This window comes from Ostrea edulis, chromosome 3 (assembly GCF_947568905.1).
Source record: "Ostrea edulis chromosome 3, xbOstEdul1.1, whole genome shotgun sequence".
Lineage (NCBI taxonomy): Eukaryota > Metazoa > Mollusca > Bivalvia > Ostreida > Ostreidae > Ostrea > Ostrea edulis.
The window spans coordinates 83806321-83833729 of record NC_079166.1 but is presented as its reverse complement, the minus strand read 5'-3'; the positions used below and the strand labels follow the sequence as shown (position 1 = coordinate 83833729).

Sequence of the window (27409 nt, the reverse complement as noted above, 5' to 3'; positions counted from 1 at the left end):
GTAACAATAATGGCATACGCGGGATATCGCACCTGTAAATCTTAGTCAACACGAAGCAGTCGATGCAAAGTTTTTATAATTTAGAATTTTGATTTGATGTTTTCCGCCAAACTCAACAATTTTTCAGTTATCTGGTGGCGCCCAGTTTTTATTGGTGGAAGAGAGAACCCATATACAACTCACCTGACAAGAGACCACCGACCTTCCGAAAGTAAACTGAAAGACTTTCTCACTTAGACGCGCGAGCAGGGTTTGAACCCGCGCCGACAGAGGTGAGAGGCCGTGTGATTTTGAGCGCGATGCTCTTTTTTTTTTTTTTTTATCTTTCACTGATCAACATACAATTTACACCACAACAGTCATCACAATGAATATCACAGTTTCAGATCTGGTTTAACATTTTACAATAAAACCATGTTAAAAGATAAACAGCTTTTGAAATCTCAACATCCATTCTAAGGTAATGGCGAATGTTATTAATTTGCTGACAAACAGACGGACATACCAAAAACTATTCGCGCCCCGAATTTCCGATTACGAGGACATACATGTAAAAATGAAATTGAACATTTTCTTTTCAACAGCATTATTCTTGTATTGATATTTAGAATCTTTCAGACGGGGTAGGGGGTGGACGAGAGTGCGATTTCTTTTTGCGTCGCCATCAACAATAAATATTAATCTCTCGACAATTATAAACAAAAAAATAAGGACAGTATTCGGGCCCGTAGGCAGCATTTTTCAAAAGGGGGGGGGGGGTACATAGACTCGCAACGCGAGTCTATCACCTCGCACCGCGAGGTGCCACTACGGCAGGGGGTCTGGGCCCCCAGAAGCTCTAGGGTATTTGGTACAAAATCCTGCAATCTAGCAATTTCCTGGCACTTAATTTGAATTTTGGAATCATGCCTTTTTTTACTATGAATTGTCATGATTTTCAAAAAAAAAATCCCGACTTTAATAGTCACAATTCAAACAAAATGCCGACTTTAATAGTGTTTAGTAGTTTTCAAAGGGGGTTCGTACGAACCCCACGACAACCCCCCCCCAACCCCCCCCCCCCCCCTGGCTACGGGTGTGGTATTGTTTTCCTTTTTATTTCACTAACGAGCGTAATTTTCTATTTTCAATGAATTTATATCAGAGCTTTACCTACAACAATTGTCGTTACTAAACAATGTAGATAAGAGAATGAAATTATCAGCGTACACAGTCGTATCAAGTTGAATATTTTATACAATGATATGGTACTTCGTATATCGTGCATTCTGGATTGTATTATTCTCATTTGTTTTGTGTGTGTGTGTTTGTATGTGTGTGTGTGTGTGTGGGAATGTGCGCGCGATCACGTGTGTGTATATGTATGAACACATGTGTGTATATATATGTATGTATGCACGTGCGTGTGTGTCTGTGTGTGTTTGTATGTGTGTACGTATGTATGTGGGTGTATCTATATATTTATTAATATATTTAATCTATCAGACGTTTATTTATAAGGAGCTCAGTGGTATTATACAAGAAAGTACGTGTCACATAATCAATAGAGGTTGTTACCTGAGATAGGTGTTCTCCATGTGCTGTACTCTCCAAGATATTGCTTTGTCCACTCTGGAAAAAAAGAATCTCTTAAAGTTTTCGCCATGAGAGCTACAATTTGGAAATCATATTTATTTGGATAACAATTTTCTAAAGCTGTTGAACAGACCATTTCTGTCGAATGTAGACATTTTGAGCATTTCTTAGAAGCACGATCTACCAACAACTCATACATTTTCATTCTATAATAAGTAGGTTGGAAACATTAGGTGTAATTAATAAGATGTATTTGTTTGATTAGAACATACTTTTTTACTTGAGGAGAGTTTTCGACAAATGTAGGTATGGATTTCACATTGTCACTGAATGCGCTATATGATTTACTTCGTAACACCCACATTGTCCTCGTTCGTTATTGTATGTTCCAAATCAACTTAACCAACACAGTGCGAAATAAATTATTTTTTCATTCATATTCTAACATTGTTATATAACCAGCGTGTCAAAAGTTTAAACAAGTGATACGCTATTACAGAATGTGGTTGTTTACTAGTAGGACTTAATACGAAAACAAGTTAAAGAAATATAACGGCATTTTATGCTGGTGTGGACTACCGTAGGCCTAATCATCAAAACATAAGGGGGGGGGGGGGGGTATTCTAAATTAATAGCTACAGCAATTTTTGCTTTTATCTGAATTGTTTTCCGAGTACTTGTAAGTTGTAGCTTTTTAGTGAATTATGCGTGTAGCTGGAATAAACGTGGATCGGACCATCTAACTTATGTTAAGTTTAACATAAAAAGTTGAGTAATGATTGTCAACTTTATGTGCGTTATATTTTGAAACGCTATATTTCATCCCTTACAGAATCTGATGGTTTATTTCTGTGTGCAATTTTTAGAACTGTCTCATCAAAGGCATATTGTAAAACGTGGATTAGATCAGAACTACTTTTGAAGCTCTACATTTTATAATTGGCATTGTGACCAGAGATGCAGTCAATTTTGTGAATAACAACATATTGTAATTAGATAGAATTTAATTTAATTAGTCTGGTTAATTTCAGATGTTCAACTCCCTTTTACGACAATGCCATAGTTAATTGATTGTAATGCCTGTACAATTTCTTACCGTAACCGAGGAGGCAAAGGGTATTTGAAAACCTTTATGTACATTATATTTTGAAACGCTATATTTCATCCTTCACAAAATCCGATAGCGTATTTCTGTGTGTAATTCATAGAAATCAGATTTTGTGATTTTCACATTAAAGGCATTTTGTAAAATGTGGAATAGACCAGAACTACTTGTGAAGCTCTACATTATATAATTGACACTGGGACCAGAAATGCAGTCAATTTTGTGAAAAACAGTAAGTTGTAAGAGGAGTACAAATTATTTCAGTAGTCTGGTTAAGGTGTTCAACTTCCTTTTACGCAGTGTTATGTTTTACTTCATTGTGATATATGTACAGTCTCTTACATGTACCCTAAACGAGGAGGAAAAACCTTGTTTGTTTTTTTTTTGCACAGTAAGATATTTAATGACGAAACTCGAGAACCAATTTTATGTATAGTCCCCAAAGCCTGAGAACCTAACAACCCCGGCACAAGTAGGATAGAGCAAGATCGATCAGATTTACCATCACCGCATCACATTCCCCTGACCAATGGTCGTAGAGGAGACATGGTTGACGATATGTATGTCATGGAACCTCATCCGCACCTGTCTCCTTCCACTCTAATCAGGATGGAGCTGTCAATTCGAGTCAACTCTTTTATGTTGTCCATCCAGCTCTTCGCCTGTTGTCCACGTCTGCGGCCATCTTCATAAGTCCCCTGTAAAACTGTCACGGGTAGACTGTTGTCCACATCTTCCAAAGTCCCCTGTAAAACTGTCACGGGTAGGCTGTTGTGGCAAGTGATGTATCCAAACCGAGTCAGATGATTCCTTTTCACAAGCACTAGGAGGGGTTCTTGCGAACCTGCCTGTGATGTTTTCTCTAGGAGATCCCCAGCAGTTATCTGAAGCACTTGGTCTCAAACACTAGAACTCGTCTGGTCCAAAGGCCATAAACTGAGAATATACTTCAGTCAAAATTTTGATTACTTACATCTTAAGATCTATCTAGCACAGATTATTTAAAAAAATGCAGGTTTGTAAAAAAAAAAAATCAAATTCAAACATATACTAATAATTTATTTGTTGATAACAATTGATTCAAAAGTTAACTGGACTTGAAATTGAAGAATATTATCAGTTTATGGTCTTGAGGCCTGGTCACCTCAGCAGGCAGGGTCCAGCTCTCATAACAGTAGAGAGGGGGGGGGGGCATGGACTTTGTAAAACTTATACGGCACCAATTTTGATGCACCAGATGCGCATTTCTAACAGTCCACCAGCAGATGCCTCGATCCAGGGGGGAGGGGGGTAATGTAAAACTTATACTTTGTACAGTGTAATGTTTTATGGAAGGTGATGTCTTTACTTCTCAAGATCTTGCCGAGTTTTGCCATGCTGGATGTTGCAAAAGTGAATCTAGTTTTCGTTACAGTGGTAGAGCGGCCGTCGTTTGTGATTGTGCCGCAAGGTCATTTGAAAGCGTCTATCTCCTGGAACTGCTGAAAGTTTATTGTGATTTGATTGATTGATTGCTTTTTTACTTCCCGTCGATAATTCCTCACTCATATTGAGAAATCATAAACTGTAGGTGAAGTACCACAAAAATAGACCGATGCTTAGCGCTCAGTACCGTAGCAGTGAATGCTCTTTATTGTACCAACGCCTGTGGCGACACGGGACTTCCGTTTTAAGGTCATATCCGAAAGAAGCGCGATTATCACTTCTAAATGTCAAGTGTTTGACAAAGAAGACATCACTGCCTATTTCAACTTCTTAGGTTTAACGCAGCCATGGCGCAAGCCGGGTTCGAACTTATCACCTCCCAGTTATAACGCGAACTCTCTATCACTGAACTAACGTGATCGGGTCAATGGTGATTTGTGATTTGTTCAGTGGTACTGTTTGCGCTATTGATTATAACCTTGCTCTTTTCACTGGTGACCTTTATGCCATAAGCCCCCTATCTGCTTATCAGTCTGTTGATGAGGTCATACATTCCAACATTGCTGCTCCCCCCTGATGTTGTAGGCAAAACCGTAAGTTGTTGATTGTTCGACCACCGATGGAGATTCTGGACTCAAAGTCATGTGGCGTCTCTCTCATTATGCTTTTCAGGAAGAAATTAAACAGGGCTAGAGAGAGTAGGTTCCTTGTCGGACTCCGACCGCTGTCTTAAAATACTTTCCGATGTTACTGTTGAAGAAAACTGCGCTGCTGACAGATTTGTGCAGTGACTGGGTGCCATGGATCAGTCCCTCCTCGATGCCAAAGACTCCTAAAGTGTGCCCAAGTCCTTTGTACCACACTCTATCGAAGGCTTTTTTAAGTCTATGAAATTGTGGTACACCTCCTGTTGATGGTGTAGGTGTTTCCCTACCATAATGTGATAGCTGAAAATGTGTTCGACAATGCTTCGAGTTGCAATAAACTCCGCTTGTTCTTATGCCAGATGTTCTTTGGCTTCGTTCCTGAATCTGGTGAAAATAACTCTGAATATGATGTTACTGGTGTGGCTAATGAGGCTGATTGCCGTATGGTTTTGGCATTGTCAAAGGTTTCCTTTCTTCCATATACACAACACCAAAGCGGACATTGATCAAGCCAAGACGAAGCACAAATAGATAACACCAACAACGACTCAAATAGATAACATCAAATACGACTCAAATAGATACCATCAACTACGACTCAAATAGATAACATCAACTACGACTCAAATAGATAACATCAACCAGGACTCAAATAGATAACATCATTCACAACTCAAATAGATAACATCAACTACGACTCAAATAGATAACATCAATCACGACTCAAATAGATAACATCAACTACGACTCAAATAGATAACATCAACTATGACTCAAATAGATAACATTAACTACGACTCAAATAGATGACATCAATAACGACTCAAATACATAACATCAACCACGACTCAAATAGATAACATCAACTACGACTCAAATAGATAACATCAATAACGACTCAAATAGATAACATCAATCATGACTGAAATAAATAAAATCAACTACGACTCAAATAGATAACATCAATCACGACTCAAATAGATAACATCAATCACGACTCAAATAGATAACATCAACTACGACTCAAATAGCTAACATCAATCAAGACCCAAATAGATAACACCAACTACGACTCAAATAGGTAGCATCAATCACGACTCAAATCGATAACATCAACCAGGACTCAAATATATACCATCAACTATGACTCAAATAGATAACATCAATCACGACTCAAATAGATAACATCAACTACGACTCAAATAGATAACATCAACTATGACTCAAATAGATAACATTAACTACGACTCAAATACATGACATCAATCACGACTCAAATACATAACATCAACCACGACTCAAATAAATAACATCAACTACGACTCAGATAGATAACATCAATAACGACTCAAATAGATAACATCAACTACAACTCAAATACATAACATCAAACACGACTCAAATACATAACATCAACCACGACTCAAATAGATAACATCAACTACGACTCAAATAGATAACATCAACTACAGCTAAACAGATAACATCAACTACGACTCAAATAGATAACATCAATCACGACTCAAATAGATAACATCAATCAAGACTCAAATAGATAACACCAACTACGACTCAAATAGGTAGCATCAATCACGACTCAAATAGATAACATCAACTACGACTCAAATAGATAACATCAACTACGACTCAAATAGATAACATCAACTACGACTCAAATAGATAACATCAACCAGGACTCAAATAGATAACATCATTCACAACTCAAATAGATAACATCAACTATGACTCAAATAGATAACATCAATCACGACTCAAATAGATAACATCAACTACGACTCAAATAGAAAACATCAACTATGACTCAAATATATACCATTAACTACGACTCAAATAGATGACATCAATCACGACTCAAATACATAACATGAACCACGACTCAAATAGATAACATCAACTACGACTCAAATAGATAACATCAATAACGACTCAAATATATAACATCAACTACAACTCAAATACATAACATCAAACATGACTCAAATACATAACATTAACCACAACTCAAATAGATAACATCAACTACGACTCAAATAGATAACATCAACTATGAATCAAATAGATACCATTAACTACGACTCAAATAAATGACATCAATCACGACTCAAATACATAACATGAACCACGACTCAAATAGATAACATCAACTACGACTCAAATAGATAACATCAATAACGACTCAAATAGATAACATCAACTACAACTCAAATACATAACATCAAACACGACTCAAATACATAACATTAACCACGACTCAAATAGATAACATCAACTACGACTCAAATAGATAACATCAACTACAGCTAAACAGATAACATCAACTACGACTCAAATAGATAACATCAATCACGACTCAAATAGATAACATCAATCAAGACTCAAATAGATAACATCAACTACGACTCAAATAGCTAACATCAATCAAGACTCAAATAGATAACACCAACTACGACTCAAATAGGTAGCATCAATCACGACTCAAATAGATAACATCAACCATGACTCAAATATATACCATCAACTACGACTCAAATAGATAACATCAATCACGACTCAAATAGATAACATCAACTACAGCTAAACAGATAACATCAACTATGACTCAAATAGATAACATCAACTACGACTCAAATAGATAACATCAATCACGACTCAAATAGATAACATCAACTACGACTCAAATATATAACATCAATCACGACTCAAATAGATAACATCAACTACGACTCAAATAGATAACATCAACTACGACTCAAATAGATAGCATCAACTACGACTCAAATAGCTAACATCAATCACGACTCAAATAGATAACACCAACTACGACTCAAATAGATAACATCAACTACGACTCAAATAGAAAACATCAACCAGGACTCAAATAGATAACATAAATCACGACTCAAATAGATAACATCAATCACGACTCAAATAGATAACATCAACTACGACTCAATCGCCCCGAGATCAGTTAAAGAACCAACTTAAGCTATCTCCCTTAACATATACTTTGATTAATATGAAAAAATACCACTTGTCAATCCAATAGGATACAGTAGTTCAGAACCTGATTTACTGATTCTGCTAAGAGCGTTAACAGGGCATCCGCGGTCGGGTATTCTGATAACAATTAACTGCAAGCTGAGGATTCCCATTCATGTATCGCAAATATTTTTTGTATTGTCTTTATTGATGAGTTGATAATAATATGAACTAGATATCTAATAATTAGAAATAAACCTGTCATAGTCAAATCGTTTAACGGAGAGAATATTTCCAATAATCACCATATAACTGTCGCCTTAAATTATCGTATAACTTTCGGAAGAAAACTTAGCTGCGGTTCTAGCTTTTTCTGCTTATCATGATTTCGATTGAGATCCAGAAAACGAAAACAAGTACACATAGTTGCAACACCGTCCTCAAACATCACTAATATAATGTCCAGATTATCCCTGTCAACATGTATTGACACTGTGAAGATCGTCCTAGTGACCCGATAAAAAGGACAAGACGTGTTGGCTAATGTTATGAAACAAATCACAGATCAAATCATTAAATCAAAGAAATGGATTGATACATTTCATTTCTACTGTCGAAACGATGAATTGGTAAATTTCTAGTGTATTTCAGTTTCTGTGTATTCCCTTGTATATAGCAAGGAATATAATTGAAGCAAAGTTTTTTTTTTCATTTACGTTTTGCTTCAGCAGATTTTAGCAAAATGATCATTGATTCTGAAACACGATTTATGTGGAAATGATGTCGTCCTTTTTAACATATTTTCTAAAAAAAAATATCGGGCATAAATTGGTTTGCATTAATCTCCCTTTCGAGAAATTTAAGAGCCGGTTCCTGAAACTGAACATTCTATTTCTGTTGAAAACAGAAAACAGTTTGTTAAATGTAGAAACTAATATGCAGATAGGCCTAATAAGAAAGTATTTTTGACGGTATAACATTGTAATGACATGCCCTTTCAATATGGGACAAAGATGTGTCAAATCATATTCTGAATATATCAAATATGTTTGCTAGATGAATTAGGGCTAGAATTGACATCTACATTATATTTATTGGTATGCAGGAAAACAAAATCAAGCGGGAGACCTCCTCGTGTCTAGTCATTGTCATTATAGCCGTGCAAAACTCCTCACCAATCCAAGTTTTAAAATATACAACAAAATCAAATAGCTTCGAATGTTATGTTAATTGATATATTATATTTCATATAGCATTGTCCACTAGTGTAAATTACTAAGAATACATAGAAGAACAAAGGATGATTTGGGGGAAAGAGAACAATGAAACATACATCAGTACATTCTACACAAGAAAAGGTGAAGATAACGAACAGTGATCAATCTCATAACTCCTATAAGCAATACAAAAAAGAGAGTTGGGTAAACATGGACCCCTGGATATACCAAAGGTGGGATGAGGTGTATAGGAGGAGTAAGCATCCCCTGTCGACTAGTCACATCCGCCGTGAGCCATATATTTCCAGCAGGTAAACAGAGTTATTTGTAGTCAAAATCAGTGTGCCAAGAACTACCTAGCAATCGGTATGAAACACATCAGACAGCATTTGACCCAATGATGGATTGTATTGGCAAACTAGAAAGATATAACGACCATAAAATTTGCGAAATGCTGACTTAAACTAAACTGTTGGACCCTGTACCATCAACGTGTTGGTCAGTAGCCTGCTTTGATTAAAAAAAACTGACCATCAGCAGAACAAGCACTTGTATATTGAATCAGTTATATATCAATGCCGTAAACTTCCTCAAAACCAGAACTCCGCTTTTCAACCTACATAAACGATTTCCAAATAAATTGTTCATATATGTGATATGAAATACATTTCAATTACTAATAGTGGTATACGCCTTGTTACATGAATGTAATGCAAATGTTGTCATTCATCACAATAATATATACATTAAATGATATACGAAGACAAACTTAAAAGAGCCATGTGCATACTATATTTATCAACTTAAGTTCGTACCATGGCTTTGGATTTGAGAATAATTTGCGCAAGAATTTAAATGCAAGGTGGTTGCTATTTTCAATTTGTTTGTAATTTTAATCGAATTGACATATGTCCTGCCATTTACTGTATTTTGATATAAAATGGCTATTTCTACAATTTTCGTTTTTTATGGGAAACACCGAACGTGGACTTGATGGGTACATGTAAAGTGCGAAACGAAACAAAATCTACCGAAACGAAACCCAACCAAACGAAACGAACCCTACTGAATTTCAGAACCGAGAGTTAGAGTATCACAGGTCAGAAGTCTGGGGGAAACACATTACACGAGGGGTGTGGTCGCCGGCGTTGAATCTGCCTTTGGTCATAAATACAAGTTTCAATATATTTTGCTCTAAAGACAAATATATGTATACCTGTGGATATTGTGTATTTATATGTAGTATATCAAACGGTGGATTCTGAGTATGTCCTCCTGTTCTCTTTATAATTTCTGCTTCCCTTGCTCTTAAGTCTTTGGATTTTACAAAATGCTGACCTCCTCCTGATATTATTGCATTAAAAAATCCATTTTCCGTCCCGCTTTCAATTCCCCGTCTTAGCAACACCTCAAGTGTATACAGTTATCTTTAGACTCACTACCTATCAATGATAATTTTTAATAATACATGTATATATATCTAACCGAAATGCATTTATATATAGGGCTCACGACGGGTGTGAACGGTCCACAGGGGATGCCTACTCCTCCTAGGCACCTGATCCCATTTCTGGTGTGTCCAGGGGTCCGTGTTTGCCCAACTATTTATTTTGTATTGCTTGTAGGAGTTATGAGATTGATCAACGTTCGTTATCTTCACCTTCATGCTATGGTATACTATTTATTTTTTTCCATTATTGAAAGTCCTCACACCTCAGCAGTTAGTGATGAAATAAGAGGTTAAGAGCTCTTCCTGCTTTCAATTTTCTCAGACACCAGCTTCTTCAAACAATATATCTATGCCCAAAGGTGGATCCGACGTCAGCGACCCCACCCCTGGTTTAGTGGGTTTTTTCCAGACCTCTGAGACTCTAACCATCCGTTCTGAAATGTATTGATCCGAAACTAATTGCACATGGTATGCAATCCATTTCGGATATGTACTTTGTTTTTACTCATCCCCTTTCAAAGTTTTAAAACTTTGTATCAGTCAAGCCGAAAGCCTACATCAAAGGGGTGGCGAATTTTATTAATATATAGTAACTTCCACAAGGACCTAATGCACCATTTTTAATTATTATAATTAAAAGAGTTTAGTTATATCATCTGTTTCGTTTCGTTTCGGTATGTTTCGTTTCGTTTCGATATGTTTCGTTTCGGTATGTTTCGTTCATTTCGATAGATTTCGTTTCGTTATATTTCGTTTCAAATTCGTTTCGCACTTTACAAGTACTCCAGCATTGACAGATCATGTGAAACCAAAAAAAATAATGTGTATGCAAAGCTGCGCTTTAAAGATAACAACAAAAATGTTTCTGGTCCAAAAAGTCTGCCATCACACAGTCTTAGCTGGAGAACTGTAGCTATCTGAAACAATATTGGGACATATCAGAGAGTTCTTATGAAAACCTTTACGTTGCTCAAAACAATGCGCACGGTTGATACCTTATATGGTTATATTGCTGTATTGCCGTGTCGTAACTTTAATATAAAAATCTTAACATATGTTCCAAATATACCTGTGTCCAAATATGCTTTCAAATATTCATTAAAGTCCCACAGGACCCGAAAACTCACAGCTTTTAATGCTTTCTTTCGTTAACGCGGCCATGTTAGGTAGCAAGTTTATTCGAATCCCTGACCATGTCCATACTTGCATAATAATTTCTAGATGTGAATTAATATCGATACAAATATTTTAGTTAAAGGAAGTAAACATGAAAACAAAAAAATATTTGTTGCATAAAGAACTTAACAGACCTCCTGAAACTGAATGGTGTGGCTTAAATCCAATTCACTTGTTTTTATTATAAGATTTAATCAATTAAAAAATCTAAGTTAAGTTTTATGGAGGTAATTCATTATTTCCCCATATGCATCTGTGTTTTGACGTAGATGAGACACATTGCTGTTGATTGGGTCACTGTTATACAGCAGAAGTTTATGGGTTCATATTAGAATTGATGGATAAGGTTTTGGAGCGAAATGAAATTGAAATCAAATCTAATTACAATTCATTAATAAAAAGAAGAAAACCCTCTTACAAAATATTTCCAGCTCCTCCAACTTCTGAACTAACTCAGAAGCACTGTATATTTTAAGATTCCAATTCAATTATATTAGATTTTAAAATATTTGGGGATAATTAAGGTACGTTTTCTGTGGCATAAAAGTACTGCAATATATGTAATGTATGCATGTAATTCCTAATTTTATTTTATAATAATTGATGTACATGGACCACAGATAAATTTTGGAGATGCAATTTAGAATCTTTTTTTTTATTTACATTTAAAAAAAAATACTTATTTAGAAGATGTATCAGAGTCTGTGGTTTTAAGAAATCCTTCATGATTGCAGTGGTTTTTTTTAAAAGGAAATACTCCCTTAATTTATATCACACCATATCACCATATGAGGTTAAAACTACTCTGACACCCCCCCCCCCCCAGAAGCTAACCGCGTCTGATCTAGTTGATAAACTGTCTGTAGATCATAAATCTTGCATGTCTGCAACAGAATTGTTACTGTATTTTATCACGTGTTTGTGGTATTGGAAATATTTACACACAGATACCATGTTGTAGATTTCAATACATGTAAATACAGAAGGTGTTCTTAATTTTTATGCTTTTCTTACTTGTTTAGCAAGTTGTCATCCAAGTCCTCTGAGACCCTTCCTCTCTGGATACATAAATCCAAGGATAAATTATAACAGGACTTCGAAATACTGCATTAAAATATGGGTATAGAGAACTGCATCTATGTAATCTGACACAAAATGTTCAAACTCATGACAACAAAGACACCCCTTGAATGTACAAAGCTACAATTTCCACAATCACACCAATCAAGAAAAAAGTCCTCTTTCATTAAACCCAACTGCTAGTGAAGAAGTGTTATTCTGAGGAACAATTTCTTCCTTTGTAACATCAGATTCAAACTGATATCTCATATTTACTTCCTTAACGTTGATGCTTACAATGTGCCAAACATACACAATGTGTCCTACTGACGTCAGCATCAGTGGTGCCCTCTAGTGGATGTTAAGAGATAACACAGCAAGGAGGTAATACTTTTTCAATATGGCAGCTCCCAAGGATTGAAAAGATTAGTTAATCTTTATGAAATATCTCCCTACTGAAGTGAGATACATCTTAGTGATTTTCAGAACTCATTATATACATCATAATGACAAATCTAAACCCTTTGTCACATTTTCATGTTCACTTCCTTTAAATATTTTAAATGATAAAACATTCCAATTCTGTTAAATAGTATTTATTCAAATAGGTAAAAGCATGGCTACGTACGAATTGATAGTCTGGTTCGGTCCCCATCCCCGCCATTCGAGCGTAAGGGATCATACCACAGGTTTTTATGGTGTTTTCAATAATCAATAGGTTATCTTACCTTTAATGAGTGATATTTTTTTTCAATTTCTATTAGCTATTCATGTTTAAGATAAATGAAGACCGAATACATAACTTGTAACGAATATTAGGAATTTATGCTAATATCACCGGGGTTCGAATTGACTAGCTACCTAACATGACTACGTTAACAAACGAAATCACTTGGAACTGTTAATTTTCGGGTGGTATGGAGCTCTAATGAATATTTGAAGGTGTGTTTGGATACAAGTATATTAGGCATTTTTTTCAATATCAAATTTATGACGGCAATACAGGAATACAATGTAGCGGTCATCCGGGTGTAATCACCAATGGCCAGATAGTTCCGTTTGTAGAGCACCTGACTAGAGATTCGGGGGGTTTTGTTCGAATCCCGGTCTGTTCCGTTGCTTTTTCTCCCTTCCGGTTACACAGCGATATAAGATTTCAACCGTGGATATTCTGTGCGCTGTATATCAAAGGATTCTATAAGGGGTATATCTGTAGTTCTCTGATCTCTCTCAATAATTTTTCAGAGATTTACAATCCTACAGCTTCCACAATCTGTACTACTATGTCCTATGAATTAATTTGAAATAATCTTACTGCATTCAACCGGCTCTGGATCTTCTCATATGGAGAAATATCTACTGTTTGGTTAATATGTAAGTCGCTATCTCGGAATTGGAAACTATCAGTGATTACGTAGAGAAAGTTATAGAGAAAAATATGTAAAATCACAATTGTATACTAACCTCTGCATAAACATGCGTTCCAGATTCATATCTAATACTTCATGTTCGCATCTTTTCAATGAAACAACTTTGAATGTAACTGATGTAATATTCGGAGTTCTATTTATAGTTAAAATTTTGAATTGAAAGCCCTATCCAATCGATTATAAACATTTCAAGAATTTTTGAAAATTCTCTAGCATTCAACTGTTTCACTTCAAAACGAAATGGATACGAATTAAGGATCATTAATTCAGGAATCAGAATTTTTCTGGATTATGTTAACACATTTATCAATCTAATTAAAATCAGACTTCTTAGATCCCCGCCGTATTGTAGCAAAGAGACATCGACGGGAAAAATAAGATTTAGAAAATGCAGTCTTGCAAATGTATTCATTTTGTGAATAGAAACGCCGTATATTCTGTGTATTGTAGCGATAGTTGTGATCGTATCCTAGGATCTGAATTTAATTAAATTGCAAATTTCTTGAATCGTTTTTCAAGAAAGTCCGTTTGGAATCAAAACCACTGTTTTCGGCATTTGTAGCATATCGGCAAAGGGACATCGACGGGAAAAATAAGATTTAGAAAATGCAGCCTTGCAAAGGTATTCATTTTGTGAATAGAAATGCAATGTTTTTGTCCTTGACACTTGTACTGACCTCATGAAGCCCCGAAAAGGGATACCTACAAAATGTTCTAATGATTTCAGAAAACGAACATTTAATTTAGGTAAATATGATGCCTCATTGAAATTTGATGCATCTTCAAAACAAAGAAAACAAGGATTAATGAATATGTATTCGCAACTGCAATTAAAGTAGATATAAATATATATTGGTACCGTAGAAGTTTTACAATACAATAATTATCCAGATAGAATTGCCGGGTAAAGGTCAAATAGCCCAATGTTGTATTGTGTTTGAATTACCGAACGAGATCCTATATGTGTAATTTGTAGGTGTTGGGATTATTTTTTATATTTCCCGTGTTTCAAATGTTGTGTTTTCAAAATGTATCAGTTCTTTGAAATTAAAATTTTCACACCTATAAATCGCCATTAAATGTATGCCGCACAATAACGTTTTTAAGACATACACTTAATGAATATTCATGATTTTTAGAGCACCTAATATCAAGCTCATGAATAAAGTGGTAAGAATTTCTCCATATGTACGAAGAAAACGGTAAAAATTAGATTCTTGAAGGATTACAATAATGTAAAACTTATACGGTACCAATTTTTATGCACCAAATGTGCATTTCGACAAATAATGTCTCTTCAGTGATGCTCAACCGAAATGTTTGAAATCCGAAATAACTATGAAGTTTTAGAGCTAAATATAGCCAAAAACAGCGTGCCAAAAAAGTGGAGCCAAATTCGTCCAAGGAAAAGAGCTATGCATGAGGGAGATAATCCTTAATTTTGAAACAAAGGTAAATTCGTTCATATCATATACACGTATTTCCTTTGAAAAAGTTCTTGAAATAACTGTAAATATCATCGACAAAGTATGTAAAAATAAGAGTACGAACTAAAATCTACCGAAACAAAACGAAATATATCGAAACAAAACGAATTTCACCGACATGAAACGAATTTAACAGGAACAAAACAGATTGTATAACCGGACACTTTTGATCATATTAATTAAAATGATAATATCAGATCCCTGTGAAAGTTAGGACATATAAATGAAATTCGTCTCGGCTTTGGTGTAGGCTTTCGTGTTGACTGATACAAAGTTCTAAAAGATGGAAGGGATTAGTTAGAACAAAGTACATATCAGAATTTAATTAAATTATAGCATGTGCAATAAGTTGTGGATCCAGAAATTTCAGCACAGAGGGTTACCGTTTCAAGGTCGGAGGTCTGGAGAAATACACTTAACGGGAATGGGAGTCGCTGGGCCACCTCTCGGTAAAACTGTATGTTTCAGTGATATTGTGTATTTGTATGAAGTGTATCTAACGGTGGACTTTGAGTATGTATCTGTACATTGTAATTTCTGCTTGCCTTGTTCATAAGTCTTTTGATTATACAAAATGCTGACCTCTTCCTAATATCATTATACGTACATGAATGTTTTTTCCATTTTCCGTTCTATTTTCAATTCCCCGTTTTAGCAACACCCCAAATATATAGAGTTATCTTTTATCTTACTGATTGATTTTCAATAGTATATATCTTACCGAATTGTATTGTATTGTATAATTAACAATATTAATTTGCATTCATATGTTGATTTGATGCAAGGTGAGGATAACGAACAGTGATGAATCTCATAACTCCTATAAGCAATGCAAAATAGATAGTTGGGCAAACATGGACCCCTGGACACACCAGAGGTGGGATCAGGTGCCTAGGAGGAGTAAGCATCCCCTGTTGACCGGTCACACCCGCCGTGAGCCCTATATCCTGACCAGGTAAAGGGAGTTATCCACAGTCAAAATCAATGTACCTAGAACAGCTTAACAATCGGTATGAGACACGTCAGACAGCATTTGACCAAATGCGAGGTTGTATTGACGAACTAGATCGTTATAACGACCATAGAATTTGCGAAATGCTGACTTCAATCGAGACTGTTGAAACCCGTGTACCATCAACTTGTTTGTCAGTAGCTTACGTCGATTTAAAAACTGACTATACCCAGAACAAGCTCTTGCATATCGAATCAGTTGAGATATGTAAACACCATATGCAGGTGATAATGGAATATTGCTACATAAATATGGGAAGTTGATATTGCTACATAAATATGGGAAGTTGACGATTGAGAAGCTGAAATCATCCCGTTTGTCATACAGTTTAGTTTTCAGTATGCCATTAATATATACTTTCAATAAAATATCTAGGTATGAAGCGGAAGTGGATGACGGTGTGGTGTCCTTTAATTCGAGCTGACAGGGATAGCCAGAAGTGATAAACGAATTAAGTAGGTTACACGAGGAATATGTTTTGGTTCCAGCTGACAAAGCTAGCAACAACATTGTCTTTGTCAGAATGGGTTAAAAGCATAAGAGGGATATTAAAATCCCGCATTAAACATATGAAAACACAAGTACGTACCATCTATCCTTCTGTGTTTAGTAAACCAGAAGTGATAAAAGAATTAAATAGGTTACATGAGGAATGTGTTTTGGTTCCAGCTTACAAAGCTAGCAACAATATTGTCTTTGTTTGTAAGGCTCATTATTACAACTGTATTTTAAACGAACTTGGTATTAATTCCACTTTTGGTAATCATACTTATACTCCAACTGCTCTTTCAAAAGATGAAATTCTTCAAAACCATGCTTCAGTTTTAGACACATTGAATATCCCAATCAATGGGTCGAATGAATATGAGTTACCGTACCTATACTGGATTCCTAAACTACGTAAAAACTCTGCTCTACCAAGCCCCTATCTTTGCTCCTCACGAAAATATTAACAGCTGTGAAGGAGAAACTTCGAACTTACTGTGCGACTACATATATAATACTATACAATAATGTGTTCTGATAATTACATATTGTGGACATCTTATGTATGTAAAACTCATACGGTACCAATTTTGATACACCAGATGCGCATTTCGACAAATATTGTCTCTTCACTGATGCTCAACCGAAATTTTTGAAATCAGAAATAACAGTAAACTTGTTGGCTCAAAGAGCTATTTTAAGGAAAAACAGAGTGCCAAAAAGTGGAGTAAAATTCGTCTAAGGATATTTAATTTGATCAAATTCGTAGACAGGGCCGATTTTGCCCCCTAACGTACCTAACTCTTTCTACATATATTTATTGTTTTTGATGTGATGTTTATATCTCTCAAATGATTTCACAAATTATGTGGTCGTTTTAACAATCTAGTTCGTCAACACAACCTATCATTGAGTCAAATACTGTTTGACGTGTTTCATACCGATTGTTAGGCCGTTCTTGACACACTGATTTTGACTGCGTTTACCTGATCAGGATATTTGGCTCACGGCGGTTTTGACCGGTCGACAGGGGATACTTACTCCTCCTAGGCACCTGATTCCACCTCTGGTGTGTCCAGAGGTTCGTGTTTGTCGAACTATCTATTTTGTATTGTTTATAGAAGTTATGAGATTGATCACTGTTTGTTATTTTCACCTTCCATGGTACTATATAATTTCTCCATTGTTGAAAATACTCGCAATCCAGCAGTTTGAGATCAAATACAGGTTAGACGTCTCCCTGTTTTCAACTTTCCCAGACACCAGCTTCTTCAAACATTGTTTAATGCTGAGCGATGAAATGCTTAAAATGTATCAGTCAACCCGAAAGACCACATTAACAGGGAAGGGAATTTCATTTATATGTTAAAGTTATTTCACAAGAACCTGAGATACAATTTCTTATTATATTGTTGTAAGATTTAGAAATTCATTTCAAAATTAAGGATTATCTTCCTCATGTAAAACTTATACGGTATCAATTTTGATGCACCAGATGCGCATTTCGACAAATAATGTCTCTTCAGTGATGCTCAACCGAAATGTTTGAAATCCGAAATAATTATGAAGTTTTAGAGCAAAATATAGCCAAAAACAACGTGCCAAAAAAGTGGAGCCAAATTCGTCCAAGGATAAGAGCTATGGATGAGGGAGATAATCCTTAATTTTGAAATGAATTTCTAAATTTTATAACAGCAATGTGAAGTCATTCTTCGACGTCATATATGGGGACTAACCGGCTTATTTGTCTATACGGTATAGAAAATATTGATGAAATCAAATTAACGAATGGAACTGTGTATTACAAGTAAAATGAAATTATTAAAAAAAATCTTACCAATTCGAACCCGCTCTAGAGCTTTGTCTACAAAGAAAAGGCAAAGGTTAAATTCCTAAAAGATCGCATTAATATACAACAAACGTGATTTGAAAAATATCATGTACATGTATTTCCTGTGAAAAAAGTTCTTGTAATAACTGTAAAGTTCAGAGATATATTATAAGAAAATGCAGTGCACATGACCCCAATTATAAAAAATAGGTTTATAAGTCATCCTTGAAAGCTTAATAATTCTGAAGTCTACCCTGTTTTAATACAAAAGAACTGCTACCATAGGTATTATGCACAGCCATTTCCTATGAATTAATTGAAGATTCACTTACTCTTATCATCAGCTTTAAAATAATTGTCAATTTCTGAGTGAAATTATATGAAAATGCAGAGAACATGTCTCCAGTTATAAACTGAAAGAATACTTAGTTTTTCTTCTTTTTTTTTTTATATGAAAACTAGCTAATTCTTAAATATATTGTGACCTACGAAATGTTACAAACATACATACTACGCATTACTTTCTTATGAATCAGTACGGAATATCGGTGTCATTATTTCGTCTCCGATTCCGTCGTGATTTTAATATTTAGTATGCCCAACGAGATCACGTTTTCTGCCTTAACTTATGCAACTTTCAATAGACAAGCACCTAGTTATCAATAATTACTATCAGATATAGTGAGTCCAGGGATATTTGAAAGTTGTGGGGTGAGGAGCAAACGGAGAAAAAAGGTGCCATTATATATGAAGAATTTTTTTTAGCAAGAAAAACAATTCTGCCCAAACCCCAAAATCGTAAACTCAAAAGGGAGGGGGGGGGGGTATTCTTCAATACATGTACGAGTTCAGTACTTGTATTTCTACTACATCTCATCGTCATCATAAGAAGTGACAAGTTAATAAATCGATCTTTGCATGCACCAAACACCAAACATTGTAAATGATAATAACCCGACAAGTACATCACATGTCAAGGAAACGTAGGGGGGTAGAAGTGAGGGGGGGGGGGGGCTACATGTTGAGCACTATATGTATGTATCTGGGAATCGATGCATAATTTGGAATTAGTTATATCATTTTATTGCGGTTGGTTGTTTTAATGACTCAAGAAACTGAATCTCATTCAGTAAATATCCACATACGTATATAGAGGAAATTGTTTTTTTAATCTTCGTTTTTAAACATCAGAATTTAATGCAATAACTCAAGTTTTTTGGTACTAGGGTATTCACTTACAACATTGTACAAAATAACTTACAAACCAGGTAGATATTTTTGTATCAGAAATGAGTCGTCTTTAGCCATCACTATTTTGTATACAAGAGTTGCCCAATTGATGCTTAATTTTCGTAACTTCATTTTCTGAAGAGTTCCAAAATTTTCTAGTTCCGATATCCCGTATTAAGAAATGAAAGTAATTTTTACATATCTTGCACGAAATAAAGTAAGTTTGGGCAGTTTACGCATTATGAACCGCGAAGACGTTTTATGAAATAGTGTAAATTGTCTCAACTTACTTTATATCGTATAAAATGAGGAAAATTACTTTCATTCCTTATAATTCAATTTTGTAAACTATTTTCGATGTTATTTGATGAATAATTATGAAGAAAATATTAGTTGTCTGCAGCGCGGACCAATATTGTCGTATTGTGAAGTCATTCCTAGGACTTCATATATCGGGACTAAACATCTACTTTGTTCATATGATAAAGATAATGTTGATCAAGTCAAATGAACCATTCAAAATATGTGTAACAAGTAAAATTAATTTGAAAAAAAGTCTTACTATTTTCAACCCGCTGAATATGGGAAAATGAAGAAGATATGACTCCAATTATAGAATAAGAGGATGCATAGTTTTTCATAACAGCTTGACAATTTTTTAATTTATTAGGTCCAAAAATGCTGCAAACATACATATTTTGCAGTACTCTTAAGACTTTTGATGAATTAATTAAGAAATGAAAGGAATTTTACTCATCTTATACGATATAAACTACGTTTGGGCAGTTTACACATTGTAAACCGTATAGAGGTTTTATAAAATAGTGTAAACTGTCACAACTTACTTTATGTCATATGGGACGAGGATAGATAACTTTTATTCCTAATAATTGAATGTATTAAGCTGTTTCTGATTTTATCTGATGAATAATTTGAAAGAAAATATAAATTTTGTGTGACGCGGACTGATATTGTCCTATTGTGAAGTCATTTTGAAGATGTTATATCTCGTGACTAAACGACTATTTTGTTTATACGATATAGATAATATTGACAAAGTCAAATGAAGCAATCGAATTGTGTGTTACAAGTAAAATTAAATATCTTTAATAAAGCATTACCAATTTTAACCTGCTCTGGATCTTTGTCTGCAAAAGAAAGGTAAGTATTAAATTCCTAAATCATTGCAGTAATCTGAAGCAAAGGTAATATAAACAATATCTTGTGCATGTAATTTTAATGACAAATCACCTTAAATTAACAATAAATTCAGAGGTAAATTATAAGAAAACGGGGTACACATAATCAAATATTTCAAATGGTTTATCATTCTTCAAAGCTTTATAATTCTAAAGTGCATGGTGTTCGAAAAAGCTGCGACCATAAATATCCTGCATTGTTATTTCCTATGAATTAATTTAAGATAATCTTACTCTTATTATCCAATTCTGAGTCGTGGATTACAAAGAAAAGGGTAAGAATTACATTCCTAATGTATCACAACGATGTTAAACAAGTTTATACTGATTAAAATCATAGCCATGCATTTCTTTTCACAAACGTCCTTATAGCAAGCGAAGCTCGCGTCGCCAAGCGAAACGACGAGCTCGCTCCAATAATGACGCAATTGAGTCACGGGATTTGCTCTTCATCAGCTGAAAATGATGGGGACTACCCATAATGCTTCCGGAAAAATGTCGCCGTCACTGCGGAATACTTCAATGACAACCCCGTAGATAAAACAAATACATAGTTTGGAAAGTACCACATATGATTTTATATTCCAGATTACCTTTCCAATATCTTCGTTCATTTTGTTGTGGATTATTGCTTGATTTTAAAGAAAAACAATTGCAGCTAATGATGACGTCACAATACACTGTTTACATCAACCGCGTTATATTTCCCGCGTTAAGTGAATTGCCTCACTCGTGTTGTAAGATGTCATGGATCTTCGTTCGTCTCAACGGTCACACCGTAAACATATTATAACTCTAACTTTAGAGAAAAAATAATGGAAAATGCAGAAGATATGACTCCAGTTATAGAATAAGAGGATACATAGTTTTTCATAAAAGCTTGACAATTCTTAAATTTATTAGGTCCAAAAATGCTGCAAACATACATATTTTGCAGTACGATTTTGCTGAATTGATTAAGAAATGAAAGTAATTTCACTCATCTTATTCGATATCAAGTTAGTTTGAGCAGTGTATGCATTGCAAACCGGAAAGAGGTTTTGTAAAATAGTGTAAACTGTCAACTTACTTTCTGTGGTATGAGATGAGGATAAATAACTTTTATTCCTAGTAATTTAAGTTATTGAACTGTTTTTGATCTTATGTGATGAATAATTTGAAAGAAAATATGAATTTTATGTGATGTGGACTGATATTGTCGTATTGTGAAGTCATTTCGAAGATGTTATATCTCGTGACTAAACGACTATTTTGTTTATACGATATAGATAATATTGACAAAGTCAAATGAAGCAATCGAATTGTGTGTTACAAGTAAAATTAAGTATCTTTAGTAAAACTTTACCAATTTCGACCTGCTCTGGATCTTTGTCTGCAAAGGAAAGGTAAGTATTAAATTCCTAAATCATTGCAGTAATCTGAAGCAAAGGTAATATAAACAATATCTTGTACATGTAATTTTGACGACATATCACCTTAAATTAACAATAAATCCAGAGGTAAATTATAAGAAAACGCGGTAGACATAATCAAATATTTCAAATGTTTTATCATTCTTCAAAGCTTTTTAATTCTAAAGTGCATGGTGTCCGAAAAAGCTGCGGCCCTAAATATCCTGCATTGTTATTTCCTATGAATTAATTTAAGATAATCTTACTCTTATTATCCAATTCTGAGTCGTGGATTACAAAGAAAAGGGTAAGAATTACATTCCTAATGTATCATAACAATCTTAAACAAATTTAAATTGATTAAAATGATAGCCATGCATTTCCTTTCACAAACGTCCTTATAGCGAGCGAAGCTCGCGTCGCCAAGCGAAACGACGAGATCTCTCCAATAATGACGCAATTGAGTCACGGGATTTGCTCTTCATCAGCTGAAAATGATGGGGACTACCCATAATGCTTCCGGAAAAATGTCGCCGTCACTGCGGAATATTTCAATGACAACCCCGTAGATAAAACAAATACATAGTTTGGAAAGTACCACAAATGATTTTAAATTCCAGATAACCTTTCCAATATCTTCGTTCATTTTGTTGTGGATTATTGCTTGATTTTAAAGAAAAGCAATTGCAGCTAATGATGACGTCATAATACACTGTTTATATCAACCGCGTTATATTTCCCGCGTTAAATGAATTGCCTCAAGTCGTGTTGTAAGATGTCATGGATATTCGCTCGTCTCAAGGATCACATCGTAAACATATTATAACTCTAACTTCAGAGAAAAAATAATGGAAAATGCAGAAGATATGACTCCAGTTATATAATAAAAGGATACATAGTTTTTCATAAAAGCTTGACAATTCTTAAATTTATTAGGTCCAAAAATGCTGCTAACATACATATTTTGCAGTACGTTTTTGCTGAATTGATTAAGAAATGAAAGTAATTTCACTCATCTTATTCGATATCAAGTTAGTTTGAGCAGTTTAGGCATTGCAAACCGGAAAGAGGTTTTGTAAAATAGTGTAAACTGTCAACTTACTTTCTGTGGTATGAGATGAGGATAAATAACTTTTATTCCTAGTAATTTAAGTTATTAAACTGTGTTTGATCTTATGTGATGAATAATTTGAAAGAAAATATAAAATGTATGTGACGCGGACTGATATTGTCGTATTGTGAAGTCATTTGGAAGATATCATATCTCGTGACGAAACGACTGTTTTGTTTATGCGATATAAATAATAATGACATAGTCAGATAAAGCAATCTAATTGTGTTTTAAAAGTCAAATTAATTTCTTTTAATAAAACCTTACCAATTTCGACCTGCTCTTGATTTTTGTCTATAAAGGAAATGTAAGAATTAAAATCCTGGAAGATGATAGTAACATAAAACAAAGGTAATTTGATTCATATCATGCACATGTATTTCATGTGGCAAACTTCCGTAAAATAACTGTAAAGTTCATCGATACATTATACGAAAACAAAGTACATCTGACCTTAATCATATATGAAACAATAGGATACTTAGTCCTTTTTTAAAACTTAATAATTCTGAAGTTTATGGGGTCGGAAAAAGCTGCGATCAGAGATATTTTGCACTTTTATTTCCTTTGAATTAATTCAAGATAATATAATTCTTATCACCCATCTCTGAATCTTGGACTACAAATAAAAAGGTAAGAATTAAATTCCTAACGTATCAAAGTGATATGAAACAAAGGTAAATTGATAAAAACATAGTCATGCATTTCCTTTGACAAGCGTCCTTACAGTAACTGTAAATGTCAGAGTCAAAATATGGGAAATGCAGAACACACTATTCCAGTACTAGAATAAAATGATCCATGATTTTTCATAAAAGCTTGATATTTCTTGAACCTATTTGATCCAAAAAGGTTACTATCATACATAGTCTGTATTGTTATTTTCTATCAATTAAGTTGAAATAATCTAACTAATTTTAACCCGCCCGTGATCTCTGTCTACAAAGAAAAAGTAAAATTAATCCCTAAAGTTTTATAGCAATATAAAACAAGGTAAAATGATGAATGTCCTTAGAATAACTGTAAATTGCAGAGACAAAATATATATAAATTTAGTAGATATGACCCCAAGTATATATATAAAAAAACAGGATACTTCACGTTTTATAACAGATTAATAATTCTGAAATTCACGGGGTTAAAAAATGCTGCTAACATACATAGTCTGCATTAACTTTTTTATGAATCAATTAAGAAATGAAAATATGTAATTATGATAGATAATGACTTTTACGTAACGTGTTAATTATGTATTTTCTATTGTGTATATATAGGATAAGTAAGATATGTTAAATGTATGTTTTGTATGATATGTTAAATTTGTTTTTTTTCAAGTTTGATGGATATAGGGTATGGATTTTTTTCTGTTTGAGCCCCCCCCTTTTTTTTGTTGGGAGGATGACTCATATTGGTATATATTCTTATCACCGCTGTCGTGGGTGGCAATTTCCGATCAGGCAAACATAGATGTTGTAATATTTTGATTTAGGGCCGTTACATACACTTTGTAGCCTATTACATGGATGACGAATCACAGCGTACCGTTAGGACCCTTTGGTCATTCCTTTTTGTTTGCTTGGAATGCAAAGACTATTGAAATTATTTTATGTATACAAAAATTAATTTGATATTTGAATTGTATTCACTCTGTGATTATATATATTACGACAATAGGAGATTGTTCTGAAGTGGTTCATCTCGTATGAAAAGTGAGTTGAATGATTATATATTTTACTGTTAATTGTTTAAATTTGTGTCTTCGGAGATGACCGAGTTGAATAGACTAAATGTTTGTTTGACTGGACATTCCTTTATTCGACGGGTTAGACAGTATCCAAGGTGAAGATAACGAACAGTAATCAATCTCATAACTCCCATAAACAATACGAAATAGATAGTTGTGCAAACACGGATCCCTGGACACACGAAAGGTGGGATCAGGTGCCGAGGAGGAGTAAGCACCCCCTGTCGACCGGTCACACGTGCCGTGAGCTCTATATCCTGATCAGGTAAACAGAGTTATCCGCAGTCAAAATCAGTGTGCCAAGAACGGCTTAACAATCGGTATGAAACACGTCAGACAGTACTTGACCCAATGGGAAATTTTTCTGCGATGGGAAACTTTGGTTTGAATGGTGATCGATTCAATGTTTTTAAGCGGGCGCGGGGCGGCATGAAACTCTTGTATCTTACACAATCGACTGAATACTGTAATTTTTCTGTGATTCTGGACATATGTTTCCTACATATCGGGGAAAATGACTTGCACCAGTACAGCAGTGACGAACTATATCGCAATATTGTGCCCATTGCAAACTAGTTGAGGGAAGCATAAGGATTCGACGTGGGACCGTAAACCAGTTGTTTCGCCGCCGACCATTAGTCGTGCAACCAGGTTTCAATGATAAGGTGATTGAAGTCAACATTATCTTAAAACGGGAGCTTGAAGCTAGGCAGGGGACTCATTTCTGGTGCCACATAGGATTCTGGAACTCCCTCGGTTTCCTCAGCGCTGATGGTGTGCATTTACAATCCCCGTCAAGGTCCCATTGTCACGTCATCTCCGATGCAAAAGTATTGGGATAATATTCGCCGTGTGATACAACATCAATGAAAATGATTTCAGGCCAGTATAATTCAATTTTTCTCAGTTGAATTGATAGATTATGTTTTCGAAACATACACATTAACATTATTATACAAAGCAAGCCTAGGTATCACTTTGCCTGAGTGTTTACATGTGTATTTAGGGCCTCGTTAGGTTGACGGTGTAGTGAGTGCTATACACACACACACACACACACACACACACACACACACACACACACACACATATCTATATCTATATCTATCTATCTATCTATCTATCTATCTATCTATCTATCTATATATATATATATATATATATATATATATATATATATATATATATTTATATAATTTATATAATTACTTTTCGCAATGATCGGTAAAATTATAGGTAAGAGATAAAAAAGATACACGAAGACGTTCAGTAAAGCTTTAGCGCTTTTATTTCAAATCTTCAGAAGCTTTACATTTAGTAACATGTTTTACTAAATGTAAAGCTTCTGAAGATTTGAAATGAAAGCGCTAAAGCTTTACTAAATGTCTTTGTGTATCTTTTTTTATTTTTACCTATTATATACGTATATATATATATATATATATATATATATATATATATATATATATATGGAATTGGTGTGCGAAACGTTATGCTTTTTAACATGGTTTGTAGTAGAGCATTATCGGACATACATTGGTCAGAAGTATTCTCCCTTTTGAAAAATTTAAGAGTCGGTTCCTGAAGCTAAATATCCTATTTATGTTGTAAACGTTTTAGTAAACGTAAAATATAATTTGCAGATAATTAGAACATGTTTTGACGATAAAATTTTAATGGTATGTCCCTTGAATAAGGGGTCGAGAGGTAGAACATTATCTGAATATCTCAGATATTTTTGATAAATTGGAGCAATACATGGCATTTACATTTTTTATTGTTGTGCCGGATAAAATAATCAAACGAAAGATCCCCTCGTGTCTAGTAATTACAC

The 27409-nt window shown here is 34.5% G+C and overlaps 3 protein-coding genes across 4 annotated transcripts in view; all 3 read right to left on the bottom strand.

Annotated features, from left to right (window-relative positions):
• The window catches only part of LOC130052942 (uncharacterized), a 33452-nt gene extending 29750 nt beyond the window's left edge, over positions 1 to 3702 (bottom strand). For both annotated transcript variants that reach the window (XM_056159232.1, XM_056159231.1), the window contains exon 1: positions 1558 to 3702. In XM_056159232.1, the coding sequence (XP_056015207.1) occupies positions 1558 to 1780 (223 nt within the window). In that variant the 5' untranslated portion in view covers positions 1781 to 3702. The remainder of the gene's footprint in view (positions 1 to 1557) is intronic.
• The window catches only part of LOC125673012 (uncharacterized), a 1263960-nt gene that overhangs the window by 1202228 nt on the left and 34323 nt on the right, over positions 1 to 27409 (bottom strand). The window lies entirely within an intron of this gene.
• LOC130053656 (uncharacterized) overlaps positions 22613 to 27409 on the bottom strand; it is a 231689-nt gene continuing 226892 nt past the window's right edge. Inside the window, exons 7-8 of the mRNA XM_056161035.1 lie at positions 24099 to 24125; positions 22613 to 22701 (exon numbers count right to left, since the gene is read on the bottom strand). Coding sequence (XP_056017010.1) covers positions 22613 to 22701; positions 24099 to 24125 — 116 coding nt within the window. The remainder of the gene's footprint in view (positions 22702 to 24098; positions 24126 to 27409) is intronic.